The sequence below is a fragment of the Trichechus manatus genome, unplaced genomic scaffold (assembly GCF_000243295.1).
Source record: "Trichechus manatus latirostris isolate Lorelei unplaced genomic scaffold, TriManLat1.0 scaffold00272, whole genome shotgun sequence".
NCBI lineage: Eukaryota > Metazoa > Chordata > Mammalia > Sirenia > Trichechidae > Trichechus > Trichechus manatus.
The window spans coordinates 464908-481017 of record NW_004444208.1 but is presented as its reverse complement, the minus strand read 5'-3'; the positions used below and the strand labels follow the sequence as shown (position 1 = coordinate 481017).

The window sequence follows — 16110 nt, the reverse complement described above, 5'->3', positions numbered from 1 at the left end:
AGGATAGTATACATTTAAGTGATGTATGGTAACTGTAACACTCCAGGAATTGCGTTCCAGCAACCCTAAAGTCTAAGCCTCTAAGAGAGATGGGACACTTGAGAAATTAAGAATCACCCTTCTCTTTACCCATTCTCATCAGGAATATGCTACAACTGTGACTAGTTACTTGAACTTGGTGGGCAGAAAACCTGGCAGATGGAAGGGACCAAAAGGGTATAAAAATCTCTTTGAGAATGGCAAACAGGGTTGACTTGCTCAGGCCGAATCACGGGCAGTAGAGTGGCTGGTAAAAGCCTAAAGGATGCAGAAGCTTGGCAAACCAGCTGGGGTCGCTGTTGTGTTCTCCTGCTCTGTGAGGCCATCTCCATGTGAGTTGTCTTATACAGTGAAGATACTCACACCCTTTGCTTGTGTCTGTTAACATCTCCCTATCAATCTCTGGACCATCACCTTTTTTATCATAACCAGGCAAACACATTATCCTTCTGGGAAAAGACATTACCCTTCAAAATATTATGAAATACAAAACTGATAAAATATTTAGTACAACACTTACAAGATTTTCCATATCTGTACGAGCCAACATGTATGTTCTAATATTACTATTCTGATGCAGTAATGTATACAAGAGGAGAGTTGCCTGATCAGACGTCTGCTGTTCACACAGAGCTGTGTATAAACTATTAAAATTAATCTGGAAAGCATGCGGAACTGATGAGGGGAAAGGACTGTTATCTGCAATACAAAAAAAAAAACACACACACAAAATGTAAAAAAGTATTTTCTGGACTGTGCCTTATGTAAATAATAAAAGCACTATTAAAATAATGTTTACAACTTAATTCTCACTAATTGCATATAAAGTCACCACATTTCAGATTTAAAATTTTTACTTATATTTTAAATTTTATTTAAAAAAGAACTAAACTAAAAGTCACATAGTTTGACTCTGTTACTATTTCTGCATTAACATAGCTGAACACCACCACTCATCTATCAGTTTGTCAGACTGTGGTGGTTTGCATGTTGCTATCTATGATGCCGGAAGCTATGCCACCAGTATTTCAAATACCAGCAGGACCACCCATGGTGGACAGGTTTCAGAGGAGTTTACAGATTAAGACCGACTAGAAAGAAGGACCTGGTGGTCTACTTCTGAAAAAATTGGCCAGTGAAAACCTTGTGAATACCAGCAGAACATCATCTGGTATGGTGCCGGAAGATGAGCCCATCAGGTTGGAAGGCACTCAAAATACTTCTGGGAAGAGATGCCTCCTCAAAGCAGAGCTGACCTTAATGACCTGGATGGAGTTAAGCTTTCAGGACCTTCATTTATTAATGTGGCATGACTCAAAATGAGAAGAAACAGCTGCAAATATCCATTAATAACAGGAACGTGGAATGTACGAAGTATGAATCTAGGAAAACTGGAAGTTGTCAAAAATGAAAAGGAATGCATAAACATCGATAGTGAGCAGAACATTAGTGAGCAGAAATGGACTGGTATTGGCCATTTCAAATCAGACAATCATATGGTCTACTATGACAAACTGAAAAGGAATGGCGTCACATTCAGTGTCAAAAAGAACATTTCAAGACCTATCCTGAAGTACAACGCTGTTAGTGACAGGATAATATCCATACGCCTACAAGAAAGACCAGTTAATACAACTATTATTCAAATTTACACACCAATCACTAAGTCCAAAGATGAAGAAATTGAAGATTTTTACCAACTTCTGCAGTCTGAAATTGATCAAACATGCAATCAAGATGCATTGATAATTACTGGTGATTGGAATGCGAAAGTTGGAAACAAAGAAGGACTGGTAGTTGGAAAATATGGCTTTGGTGTTAGAAATGAAGTCAGAGACTGCATGACAGAATTTTGCAAGCTCAATGACTTCTTCATTGCAAATATCTTTTTTCAACAACATAAACGGCAACTATACATGTGGGCCTCGCCACTTGGAATAACTGTGGTCATGAGGAACCTATACATAGACCAAAAGGCAGTCGTTCAAACAGAATAAGGGGATACTGTGTGGTTTAAAATCAGGAAAAGTGTGCATCGGGGTTGTATCTTTTCACCACACTTATTCAACCTGCATGCTGAGCAAATAATCCAAGAAGCTAGACTATACGAAGAAGAATGGGGCATCAGGACAACCTGTGATATGCAGATGACACAGCCTTGCTTGCTGAAAGGACTTGAAGTAAGTGCTTCAAGAACCTGAAGGACTTACTGACAAAGATCAAAGACCACAGCCTTCAGTATGGATTATACCTCAACATAAAGAACCCAGAAATCCTCACAACTGGACCAATAAGCAACACCATGATAAATGGAGAAAAGATTGAAGTTGTCAAGAATTTCATTTTACTTGGATCCATAATCAATGCCCATGGAAGCAGCAGTCAAGAAATCAAATGATGTATTGTATCGGGCAAATTCGCTGCAAAAGACCTCTTTAAAGTGTTAAAAAGCAAAGATGTCACCTTGAAGACTAAGGTGTGGCTGACCCAAACCATGGTGTTTTCAATCACCTCATATGCATGTGAAAGCTGGACAATGAATAAGGAAGACTGAAAGAGAACTGATGTCTTTGAATTATGGTGTTGGCGAAGAATACTGAATATACCATGGACTGCCAGAAGAATGAACAAGTCTATCCTGAAAGAAGTATAGCCAGAATGCTCCTTGGAAGTGAGGATGGCAATATTTCATCTCACATACTTTGGACATGTTATCAGGAGGGACTAGTCCCTGGAGAAAGACATCATGCTTGGTAAAGTAGAGGGTCAGTGAAAAAGAGGAAGACCCTCAATAACACGGACTGACACAGTGGCTGCAACGATGGGCTCAAACATAGCAATGATTGTGAGGATGGCTCAGGACAGGGCAGTGTTTCCTTGTGTTGTACATAGGGTTGCTATGAGTCGGAATCAACTCAGAGCCACCTAACAAAAAATTCAACAATCTTTACCGAAACAGATCGCCAGGTCTTTCTCCTGTGGAGTGGCTGGTGGGATTGAACCACCGACCTTTCAGTTAGCAGCTGAGCGTTTAACGACTGTGCCACCAAGACTCTTTAAGATCAATGTATGAAAAAAAACAAAAACAAATCCGTTGCTATTGAGTCAGTTTCAACTCAGCAACCCAACAGGACAGAGTGGAACTGCCCCATTGGGTTTCCAAGGAGTGACTGATGGATTCGAACTGTCAACCTTCTGACCTTTTGGTTAGCAGCCACAGTTCTTAACCATTGCGTCACCAGGGCTCCAACGTCAACATAGTAACTAATTTATCAAGATTTGTCCAAAACTAATATAATTGAGATGAGTAAGAAGTGGAATTATTGGATAAAAACATTTTAAAGACTTTCCATGCTCTCTGCCATGTTCCTTTCCAGAACTCTGCTACTACACATTTCTTATAGACTGGATGAGGGTGCCACTTAGTCATACCTTTGCCAATTATAGTATCACCATTTGTAGGGGAATTGGGGAATCTCTAACAATTTGATAAAAAATGAAAACTCAAGTGTCTGGTAGTATTTTTTCTATTCATATTACTGTACTCTTCCTCAAGGTGACAGTATGACTTAATGGTTAAGAAAGCAAGTTTTGGAGTCAGGCAGACGTGGGTTCACAGCACAGCTCTATCACTTAGGAGCTGTCAGACCTTGAAAAATTTGCTTATTTTCAATAATCCTCAATGGATTTGTCTATAAAATGGAGATAATGTCACCTGATAGTATTTTATAAATACCAAGCAAGGTAAAGTTTTAAAATGATTAGCTTAGACTTTGCAGCATGGTATATGGTATGTACTATTGTTACTTTTGCTGATCAGGCCAAATATTAGTATTTAGGTATGAATCTTGCTTGGGATAGTTAGTTATCTTTTGGGAGTTCACATTGCCCAGTGATTCAGAACATTGGCTTTAGAGTCAGACTGACCTGAGTTCATATCCCACTGTTCGTTAAACTCCAGTTTCCTTATCTATAAAGCAGGGCTTAGAATATCTATCTCACAAAGTTCTTAGTAAGAATTAAATGAGCACTTACAACAGTATGGAGCCCCGGTGGCGCAGTGATTAAGAGTGCGGCTGCTAACCAAAGGCTGGCAGTTCTACTCTGTCCTATAGGGTCATTGTAGGTCGGAATCAACTCAACGGCAACAGGTTTGGTTTGGTTTTTTGGTAGACTGACAAAATGATTGCTACTATTAGAGAAAGCAGTATAATGTGGCCACAACAGTGGCAAATCTGGGTTGCACTCAGGGCTGATCTTGGAAAAGTTAGTCTCTCTAAGCCTCTGTTTCATCCTTTGTAGAACTGGTTCTAATGACATGTTTGTTGTATGGATAATGAAGGATGATATACATAAAGCTGTTAGTATAATGGCTCATTCCTAGCACTTATTCATAATATGTTGATGTTGTGGACACACACACACATATTTCTTTTGCAACCAGGTATAATACAGGTTGGTGAGTATGTTACTTTGCTTCCATTGTAAAAAAAAGTGTATCTTGTTCAGAATCTTTCTCCAGTGAGTCTTCTCTAGATTCTGTAATATTTGAGTACTCATACTACATGCAGCTTCCTCTTGCCATCCTCTGAAAAAATATGAAGTCAATCACACAAAAGAATTATTTTTGAAGTGTTAAAAATACAGTGTTAGGATTGAAAAAAATGACCTACCTTCCAAATGTGGAAAGACAAGTGAGGGCACCGTGTTGTAAAATTTTAGATACACTCTTAGACATTTCTAGATACATTCTTTTCACAAACGTAAAAATCAGAAAGGAGAGTCTGAGAGGAGTAAGACTGTGCTAATGAAGATTGTCTGTGTTGGCACACACCTCATTTCCCTAGGAGCACAGCTGCTGGAAACGTTAAAGCGGCTTCTATTCTTTGTAGTGTTTCTGTGTTTTAAAATAATTGGTGCTTACTTTTCAAAACACATTAAAGTATCAGCTCTTTGTGCTGTCATGTTCCAGTATTTTCTCTGATGAAATTATGACTTTTTCTGAGTCAGCTGAACCTATCTTTCTCTCCTTTTTGGCTTCCTAACCTTGCTTGCTTCAATCTCTAAGCAAATCCAGTTAACTGTAGGAAATAGCCTCTGTCAGTTCTGGAATACCAAGAATTTTCCCAACATGGACTGTAATTCATGCTTTTAATCATTCCAGTGACTATACATATACACATATGTATATTTTTTCCAGTTTCTTAGCAGTTGGTTAGATATGTTTTCCTTTTTAAAAAAAAAAAAAGTTATAGAAGTTTTCTTAGATTTGGCATATTTCATTCATTTAGAAGCTAATACTGAATGTAGGAGACTTTGATATTATTTTAAAACTGGTTAATTATATGTTGTTATTCCCGCCATTTTGTTTCATTAATTGGATTAATGATTGGTGGACACTTCACCCATGATTATTCTTTTGAAAAAAATTAACTTAGCTTCAAGGCAGTTTTTCCTTCTTAACCCTACTTTACAAGAGGATGTTCTGTTTTACGTAGAAATTTGTATTGTCTCTAGATATTTTTACTTAGGACTGGTGGACATTTAGTTTGGTAACAAACTTCTCAGTAACCTGGTTTAGACTTTATCTATGGGGGCTTTTTACCTAGCCCCATAGCTCTGTTTTTAAGCTTATGCTTTTACAGTAGATTTAGTTCAGCTATGTTGTTGTTGTTAGGTGCCATCGAGTTGGTTCTGACTCATAGCGACCCTATGTACAACAGAACAAAAACACTCCCCCGTCCTGCACCATTCTCACAATCATTGCTATGTTTGCGCCCATCGTGTCAATCCATCTCCTTGAGGGTCTTCCTCTTTTTTGCCGACCCTCTACTTTACCAAGCATGATGTCCTTCTCCAGGGACTGGTCCCAGTTGATAAAGTACGTGAGATGAAGTCTCACCATCCTCACTTCCAAGGAGCATTCTGGCTGTACTTATTCCAAGACAGATTTATTTGTTCTTTTGGCAGTCCATGATATATTCAATATTCTTTGCCAACACCATAAATCAAAGGCATCAATTCTTCTTCGGTCTTCCTTATTCATTGTTCAGCTTTCGCATGCATATGAGGCAATTGAAAACAAATTTCAAAAAATCCATTATCATCCAGTTGATTTCAAGTCACAGCAACCCTATAGGACACAGAAGAACTGCCCCCATAGGGTTTCCAAGGCTGTAATCTTTACGGAAGTGGACTGCCTAATTTTTCTCCTGTGGAGCGGCTAATTCAGGGATTAGCATATTTCACTCCACGGGCCAACCTGGCACCTATTTTTGTATATAAAGTTTAACTGGAACACAGCCATGCTCACTGATTTATGTATTGTCTGTCTGTGGCTGCTTCTGTCTACAATGGCAGAGTTAAGAGTCTGTGACAGAGACCATATGGCCCTTCAGAGTTATCTACTCCTCTGCAGAAAATGTTTGCCGACCCTTGTTCTGATTCTTAGTCCTACAAAACTTTAACTGGAATACAAACTTTAAACGACAAACTTCAAACAACATATCACTTGGGGTTTTCTAGGTAATTTCTATACCTAGCAGACAGGACAGGCTGATGTGAATGAAATACACACTAGTTTGGTTGTTTCTGGGAGAAATGTACATTAAAATGGATAAAAAGGATCACAACCCTCATCAATGATTTATTTGACCTTGCTGGCAATATAGACAGGAAAATTTAAGTTTTTCTCATGTCTAACCAATATGAAAATATCCAAAATGACAGTCAGCTTCAAAACTGTAAGTCGATAAACAATATGGAGTAAACAATATCCTCTTTCCTCATTAGAAGGAATAATCAGAAGAAAAAAAAAATTACCACAAACCTTGTGTATTCTTAAAGGACATAATGGCCTGTCTGTAGGGGTTTGGTGCATCTGGCGCATCTGTCAGATTGGCCAACACCAGCAAAAGCAGGAGACTCTGGTTGGCCAGAGGTGAAGAAAGCTCTGGAGTTTGCTGTTTGCTGCCCACGCCGCCTAGTGTGAAGACAGTCCAGAGTCCAGCTTGAGAGAAAAAAAAAAAAGACACAGTTAAGATGTGCTATGAATAATAAGAATGTATTTCTGTACAATATTCTATACTGTGTTTAAAAGTTGAAATAACACTCTTCTCTTTTTCTCTTATAAAAAGTAAAACAAGTTCATGATTTGAAAATTCTCATACTGCCTAAGTATATAGAACTTTTTAAAGGCTATCATGTCTAATTTCCATAGTTCTACTTTGTACAGGTAATCAGTATTAAGTTTCTTACATGTCTTTCTAGATTCTTCTTTGAATATAAAAACACATACATAATTATAAGAGAATTTTATGTACAACTTTACATGAGTATATTCAAAAACAAGAGCAAAACAGACAAAGATCTAGGAAAATACAAAATACCAGAAATGGCCAAAGAGGATGTAAGCCTGAATGGATAAATAACCCTAGAAAAATGGGAAACACAATCAAAGAACTAAGCCTAAAAAACAAACCAAGTCCAGGCCATTTATAAACAAATCTACCAAACTCTCAAAGAACAGATAATTCCCATGTAGAGTCATGCGCTGCATAATGTCCATTCAGGCAATTTCCAACTGCATGTATGTCCGTGGTCCCATTAGGTTATAACAAGAGTTCAGAAACCCCGATTGGAGACCAGGACATAGTGGATGTAACCAGACATAGCGAACGCAACAGCTTCTCACACACAACACGTATATCTCTTGTCTCTAGTATACAAAGTGATTGTGCTGTCAGATGTGTATTTAACTCAAATTTTTAATATAACAGGCTTTATAGCTGCCCATTCTTAACTATGAGTTGTCTGTAAGTGGAATGTTCGTAATCCGGGGACTGCCTGTAATAAATGGTGTTCGCACAATGTTCAAATCACATAACGTCCTATTTCACAGGACATATTGCAGACATTAAGCAACATATGAATGACTGTAATAGACATAGTTCCTAAGTACAGAACAAGAATCGTATCTACCCAACTCATCTCACAAGGCCAGAATAATCTTCTTTTGGACAAAAACTATATTTAAAACAAAACAGAGAAATGAATAGAGATTTTCAGATAGCCTAGATAAAACAAAAACAAATATAATCTAGTGGTAAAATCTGTTAAAAGAATAAATGCATCATAATCAAGAAAGCTTTGTTTCAAAAACGTACGAACTGGTCACCATTTAAAATCTATTATTTCTCTTGATTAAAAATAAGGAGGAAAAAATATGGTCATCTCAACAGAACCAAAAATTTCCATGATAAAATTAAACACCTATTCCTAATTTAAAGAAAAAAAACTTCTTACAAACTACAAAGGGAAGGAAACCTCTTTAGTTTCAAAGTCTACCTAACCAGAAATCCACAGCAGTCAAGCACTGAAGTATTCCCATTAATATTATCAACATCAACACTGTACTCCTAGTGCACCATGCAAAAGCATTAAGAAAAAAATACAAAAAAAATTTTTAAGTTAGGAAAAAAATTCATTATTTGCAGGCAATGACTGTCCACTTGGAATTGAAGTTATCCAATATAACAGCCACTAGCTACTTATAGCTACTGAGCACTTGAAATGTGGCTAGTCTGAACTGAGTTGAGCTGTAAGTATAAAATACACACTGAACTCTGAACACTTAATACAAAAAAAGGAGGAGAAGTAGAAATATCTTACTAATATATTTTAATATTGATTACATGTTAAAATGATAGTATTTCTGATATACTGGGTTAAATAAAGTATATCATTAAAATTAATTTCACCTGTTTCTCTTTAACATGGCTAATAGAAAATTCAAGCAATAAATCCAGTAAAATATTTAGGACTAAAGGTAAAAGAAATACGTAAGTCCTTTAGGCAGACTACCATAGTTTTGACTGAAGGCCATGTGAGATCTGAATTAATGTAGAGACACAAAATGTTTCTGTACAAAAAGACTCAATACTGTAAAAACGTCTGATCTCCCTCTAAATTAATCTAAAATACAATATAATCCCCATCCAAATACCAACAGGAATTTACATGATATTTTGTAACACAGTGTAAATGAAATATTGCTGGATAAAAAAAATAGATAGGAAAAAAAATTTTCGAGAGAGGCTACCATGGGGAGGAATGCTCCTTCTCAAACAGCGGAATTTTTATCAAGCTATATTCATTGAAAAGTGTGGTATCGGTAGTAGAGTAAAACAAATAGCTCAATGAAACAGAAATGAGTTCAGAAACAGATCTACATTAATTTGAGAATTATAGGTTATGATACAGGCAGTATTTTAAATCCTTGAGGAAAGGGTAAAATTCTACAAATGACCCTAGGACAATAAACTTTAATCATTTTCTCTTGTATTTATTTATTTTAGTATGCGTATAAACCCAGAGTTAAGGAAGCCTTTTTCTTGTGCAAGAAATGAAATTGAAAACGACATGAAGAATAGTAATTTGAGTACTTAAATACTAAATACTTTTATATGATGAAAAATACCATGAAGTTACAAGACAACAGACAAGGAGAAAGCATTTGCAACACATTTAACAGAAAAATAAATTTTTAGAAAAGACCTCCTACAAATCAACAAAAGAAAAGAAAGATCAACCATCTAAAACAAAAATAGGCAATGAAAGTTCAAAGTAATAAAAAATTTTAAATATAAACTAGAATGATAATACGATATTTCATGAGAATAGAATATTTTTTAAAAGGCTGATAACACCCAGCATTAGTTAAAGTACAGAAAATTACCAACACTAAGAGACCAAAGTGGTACAGACTTTGGAGAATATTTGGTAGTTTTCATTAAAATTAAAAATACACATCCCCACCAACCCAGAGCCCTGGTAGCACAGTGGTTAAGAGCTATGGCTGCTAACCAAAAGGTCGGCAGTTCAAATTCACCAGTTGCTCCTTGGAAACCCTATAAAGCAGTTCTACTCTGTCCTGTAGGGTCACTATGAGTCGGAATCGACTCGACAGCAATGGTTTTTTCTGGATCAACCCAGCATTTCATTTTCTCTGTCCTAGAGAACACCTGAGCAGGTACACAAAGATGCCTGTGTAGCAATGTTTCCTGTAATAGTGCTTACAACTGTCAAATAATGGAAACAATGTAAATGTTTACCAGTAGCAAATGGTTATATAAGCGATAGCTAATCCATACTATGGAATATAATATAAAGAGGTAGATGTCTATGTACTAAAAAGGATGTATCTCTAAGGTATACTATTAAGTGAGAAGAGCAAGCTGCAGAACATTGAGGTAGCAATTTTAAAAACCACCTACAAAACCACAGAAGTATGTGTGTATTTATGTATGTAAATAATTTAAAAAACAGAAAGGACATACTATACATATAATGATAACAAATTATTTCTGGAGAATGGAATGGGATACACTGAAGTCAAGGAGGACTTCTGCTTTATTTGTATAGTTTTAAATTTTTGCCATGAGAATATATTCATTTATTTTTTAAAAAATGAGTGTAAAGAATAAAATTAAAATAACAGAACAATACTGACCTCATCAGTGTAGCATTATATAGGATATTGAAAAACCTCATGAGTAAATCATTAAGTGAAAAAGGAAAATCACAAAACAGTACAAACATACCAATAAAATGCCCCATTTATTTTAAAAAAAAATATAGACACTTATGTGTGTCAACGCACCTACAGGTGGCTGGCCAGGATCTACTGTTGACAGTGGTGACCTCTGGCTGGGGAACAGCATGGGAGCGAGGGTGTCTGAAGAGTGTCTTTGGTTGTTCAGTGCATTACTCTAGCACTGGACTCTCTTCAAGCGTAACTTAAGCAATTAAAAAACAATAAGGAAGTGAGGGAAGGAGGAAAAATCCTGGTTACCAACCCCAGAAAATGTGATGCAATACACATGGGAGCTAAGGATACAGATCTATAATCTTTATTTTTAAAAAAGCTCCTCCTGGTAATTTTGGAAGGATAACCACCAACATGTTAACATTGTTTATATCTAGGATGATGGCAATGGATAGGATATTTTAATCTTTGTACATGTGTATGTTTTCAGTAACTTATTACAATGAGCAAGTCATTTTTACAAAACATTTTTGTTAAAGGAATTAAATGTTTTTGTAAAGAAAATTAAAATTAAAGAATACTGGATAGCAAAATAAACAAAACTGATAAATTTTGTTTCCCCTGAACTAATACAAACAGATACTTTTATTTTCTTCTTTACATTGCAAATATTTCAGTGTGGACATCTGTTCATCTCTAATAGTTTGCATTTTTTATTAAACACAAAATATAAACTACATCACAGGTAGCCAGTTCTGTAAATGTCAGACTTTTTCTATATTCACTAAAATGATTTCATATTAACTTTTAAGAAGTTGTTATTTGGAGAGAGAGTAAACAGCCCCCTACACTCCTCTCCCCGCAAAAAAAGCAAATGACTTTCAGAGGCTCCCAGAGGAATATGCAAGGAACCTCAAACTGCACATCTGGTATAAGCCTCCAGTGTAGGCACAAGCAAACTTGAGACTCAGCAAGAGAAATCAGCAGGAAGAATTTTTTTTTTAAATTGCAGGAAGGACTTTAAGATGATTGAGGAAGGCAAGAAAATTTCTGTTTAGTGCGCTCCCTCCATTTCACCAGTAAAACTTGTATGAATCAAAAATTATTAACTAAAAATTGATCATTACATACCACAAATTTAAATATAGTCAAGACAATGTGCATGACATAGTTGAGAAACGTGAGACATTTATTAAGAAAATCAAAATTATGTATGAACGTACAGCCAATCGTCACGTGTTAATTATTTTCTTTGGGAGTGATCTGTTGTTTATCTCTAACATTCCTAAAAACTTGCAGTCATTTCCTTCCACTCAGAGTATGCTCCATGACTGCCTATTCCTATATCCATCTCTGTGTGTTCCAGGATTGAGATCAAGGAAAACACAATTACAAAATTAAATCTGCAGGAAAAATAATCACAAAATGCTCTCCAAAGTAAAACATGAGTGATTTTTGGATTCTCTTCACCAACTGCTCGTTTTCCTTACTAGGGAGAAATAAGAGTTGACTGGATACCACTGGACATAGTTCACAGAATTCTGATTCTCTTTTAGCACAACTTCCCTTTCTGTCGTCATTTTTTGTTTTTTTTTCCCCCTTCAAGTTTTTCCAAGAGAGCTTAGAAGCTGCTTATATTGTCAGATAACTAGCATTTATTGGGAACTCCGCCAGAGACATGCACACACCCCTTTTTTGTTTTTCTGGTAAATATTACTGTTACGTTGCCTTTCCTTACAGGGAGAAATGAGGCAATCTGCCATTGCCTACATGGTAGTTTAAACTGGCCCATAGTATTGGACCAGAATTCTTCCAAAAGTTCATTTCTTTTTGCTGATCCAAGCCTCTGATCTATGACCCAAGAATCTTAGTAGAGCTGCATTTTCCTGTTGGCAAAAAACATTTTTCTCCACCAGAAAAATAAGGGAAAGTTACAGTATATCCCTTCTGTTCCAAAAACCAAATTAAGGATGGACCCCACAGTTTTTAATTTTATCCCTCAGGTCCTCCAAACAAACTCTTAAAAAAAATTATCTAAAACTAAAAAATACTGGAACTAACCAAAAGAACAAATTTGATGTTGATGATTCAATTTTTTTAAGTACTGACTCAATTATTTACCCTTAGCAATAAAAATTTGAGGAAGATACAAAAAGCTTAGCAATAAAATACGAGGAAGAAACAAAGTCTGACAAACTGAAACATCAATAAAAATAATATTCATCAAGGGAAAACAGAACTCTTATTTCTAAAAAATGCTGAACTCAAAAATAACATTATTGACCAAAACTACCACGGCCTCCACCAGACTGAGTACAATATAACTGGATGGTGCCTGGCTACCACCACTGACTGTTCTGACAGGGATCACAACACAGGGTACCGGACAGAGCTGGAGAAAAATGCAGAACAAAATTCTAACTCACAAAGAAAGACCAGACTTACTGGCCTGACAGGGACTGGAGAAACCCCGAGAGTACAGCCCCCGGACACCCTTTTAGCTCAGTAATGAAGTCACTCCCGAGGTTCACCCTTCAGCCAAAGATTAGGCAGTCCCATAAAACAAAATGAGACTAATGGGGCACAACAGTCCAGGGACAAGGACTAGAAGGCAGGAGGGAACAGGAAAGCTGGAAATAGAGAACTCAAGGTCAAGAAGGGAGAGTGCTGACATGTCGTGGGTTTGTTAACCAATGTCATAAAACAATATGTGTACTAACTGTTTAATGAGAAACTATTCATTCTGTAAACCTTCATCTAAAGTACAACTGAAAATTAAAAAAATTATTAAAATTTAAGGAATCAGAGGTAAATTACTTCTTTTTCATTTTACTAAACATGCCACTTGCCAAACTATAATTGATTTCTTGTACCTAACAAATACATTCTAAAACTCTAATTATTCAATCAGAACTATACAAAAAATGATACTATACACTGTCAGCCAGTTAAAAAAATCTGCTGAAAGGGTCATCTTTGTGTATTTTAAATCTGTGATACTATAACAAACCAGGTATCACAGAAGTTAGTTCTACTACAGACTCCGTAAACAAAAATGATATTTTATTACATTTTCGGTGAAAGTTTACACAGCAAATTAGGTTCCCATTTAACAGTTACTACACAAATTGGTCACAGACATGGGTTACATTTTCTACAACGTGTTAACATTCTCATTAATTTCGTTCTGGATGTTTCACTTCCAGTAATCTGGATTCCCTGTCCCCTTACCTGCTCATCTCTGCTTTAGAGTAACTGCTGACCATTTGGTTTCATATAATTTTTTTAAAAGGTGCACAGTACTCACTGGTGATATTCTTTCTTTTATAAGCCAACCTGTTATTTAGGTAAAAGGTGACCTCAGAGGGTAGTTTCAGTTCAAGGTTTATGGAATATCTCAGGGTGATAGTCTCAGGAAGTCCTCTAGTCTCAACTGGTGCAGTTAAGTTTGGACTTTTTAACAATTTGAGTTCTGTTCCACATTTTTCCCCCTTCTATCAAGATCAATCTATTGTGGCCCTGATAAAAATGGTTATTAGTTGTAGCCAGGCACCATTTAGTTAGTTCTTCTGGTATCAGGGTAGATGAGGCTGTGGTTCGTGTAGACTGTCAGTCCTGTAGTATAGTTTCTTCTCTGAGTCTTCGGTTTCCTTCTTTCTCTTTTGTTCCAGATGAGAATAGACAAGTAGATGCATCTTAGCTGGCCACTCGCAAGCTTTAAGACCCAAGATGCTACTCACCAAAGCAGGATATAGAACATAAACTTTGTGAACTATATTATGCCAACTGACTGAGCTGTCCCACGAGACTATCGTCCTAATGCTTCAAACCCAGAAAACCAATACTGGAGGTGTTTGGTTATGCCTAAGAAATATCCATAACTGTACCCCCTAACTGCTTTATTATATATATGAACATAAATACATACATATGCAAACATGTATATACATACAGCTACATGTATATATGCACATATATACATACCTATACACATGTATGCACACATACATATATACATATGTAATCACACATGTATCTTTTGGTGGATGTTGTTGCAAAATTACCTATGTCCTAGCATTTACCAAAAACATCCCTTTTTGTATGTATGTATGTGTACTTCATAGTAACATCATTTACCTTGGTCAAACTGTGCATGCTTCACCCATATTCAGTGCTACCTTTCCCATCATCATAAATAGCGAGTGTCTACTACCTAAAGAGTGATTCCTCGTCTTCCTCCCACGTCCAACCATTCCCGACAAACACCAGTGAATGTTGGTTTCTGTACATACACATATTTTTTATCTTTTTTATAGAAGTGGGATCGTACAGTATTTGTCCTTTTGTGATTGACTTATTGCACTCAGCATAATGTTCTCCAGTTCATCCACCTTATAAGATGTTTCAAGGACTCATCATTATTCTTTATGGTTGCATAGTATTCCATTATATATGTACCACATTTTTTTCTTTTGCTGTCTTTCCCTTCACCTAAAATAATACTTGTCCACTATCTAGTTTAGTGAATAATCCTCACTCTCCCTCCACACTCTCGAAACCATCAAAGAATGTTTTCTTCCGTGTTTAAACCTTTTCGAGTTCTTATAATAGTGATCTTATACAATATTTGTCCTTCTGTGACTGACTAAATTCACTCAGCATAATGACCCCCAGCGTCTTCCATGTTATGTTTCACGGCTTCATCATTGTTCTTTATCGTTGCGTTGTACTCCACTGTGTGGATATACCATCACTTGTTTATCCATCCGTCCGTTGATGGGCACCTAGGTTGTTTCCATCTTTTTGCTATCGTGAACAGTGCTGCAATGAATATGGGTGTGCATACATCTATTCATGTGACGGCTCTTATTTCTCTAGGATATATGCCAAGAAGCAGGATAGCTGGATTGTATGGTATTTCTATTTCTAGCTTTTTAAGGAAGCACCAAATCAATTTCCCAAGTGGCTATACCATTTTACATTCCCACCAACAGTGTCTAAGTGTTCCAGTCTCTCCATAAACTCTCCAGCATTTATTATTTTCTGTTTTTCGGATTAATGCTAGCCTTGTTGGGGTGAGATGACATCTCATTGTAGTTTTGATATGCATTTCTCTAATGGCTAATGATCGTGAGCAATTCTTAGCCACCTGAGTATCTTCTTTGGCAAAGTGCCTGTTTATATCCTTTGCCCATTTTTTAATTAGGTTATTCATCTTTTTGTTGTTGAGGTTTTGCAGTATCTTGTAGATTTTAGAGATTAGATGCTGATCGGATTTGTCATAGCCAAATTTTTTTCCCAGTCTGCAGGCTGTCTTTTTACTCTTTTGGTGAAGTCTTTTGATGAGCATAAGTGTTTGATTTTTAGGAGCTCCCATATTTATCTAGTCTCTCTTCTGGTGCTTGTGCATTGTTACTTATGGTTCATATTGTGTTTATGCTATGTATTAGGGCTCCTAGCATTGTCCCTATTTTTTTCTTCCATGATCTTTATTGTTTTCTATTTTATATTTAAGTCTTTGCTCC

At 36.4% G+C, this 16110-nt stretch overlaps 1 protein-coding gene across 3 annotated transcripts in view; it reads right to left on the bottom strand.

The window, feature by feature from the left end:
- The window catches only part of DYM (dymeclin), a 265159-nt gene that overhangs the window by 132390 nt on the left and 116659 nt on the right, over positions 1-16110 (bottom strand). For all 3 annotated transcript variants that reach the window (XM_023724953.1, XM_004389970.2, XM_023724952.1), the window contains 2 exons: positions 6869-7048; positions 560-738 (listed from right to left, as the gene is read on the bottom strand). In XM_023724953.1, coding sequence (XP_023580721.1) covers positions 560-738; positions 6869-7048 — 359 coding nt within the window. The remainder of the gene's footprint in view (positions 1-559; positions 739-6868; positions 7049-16110) is intronic.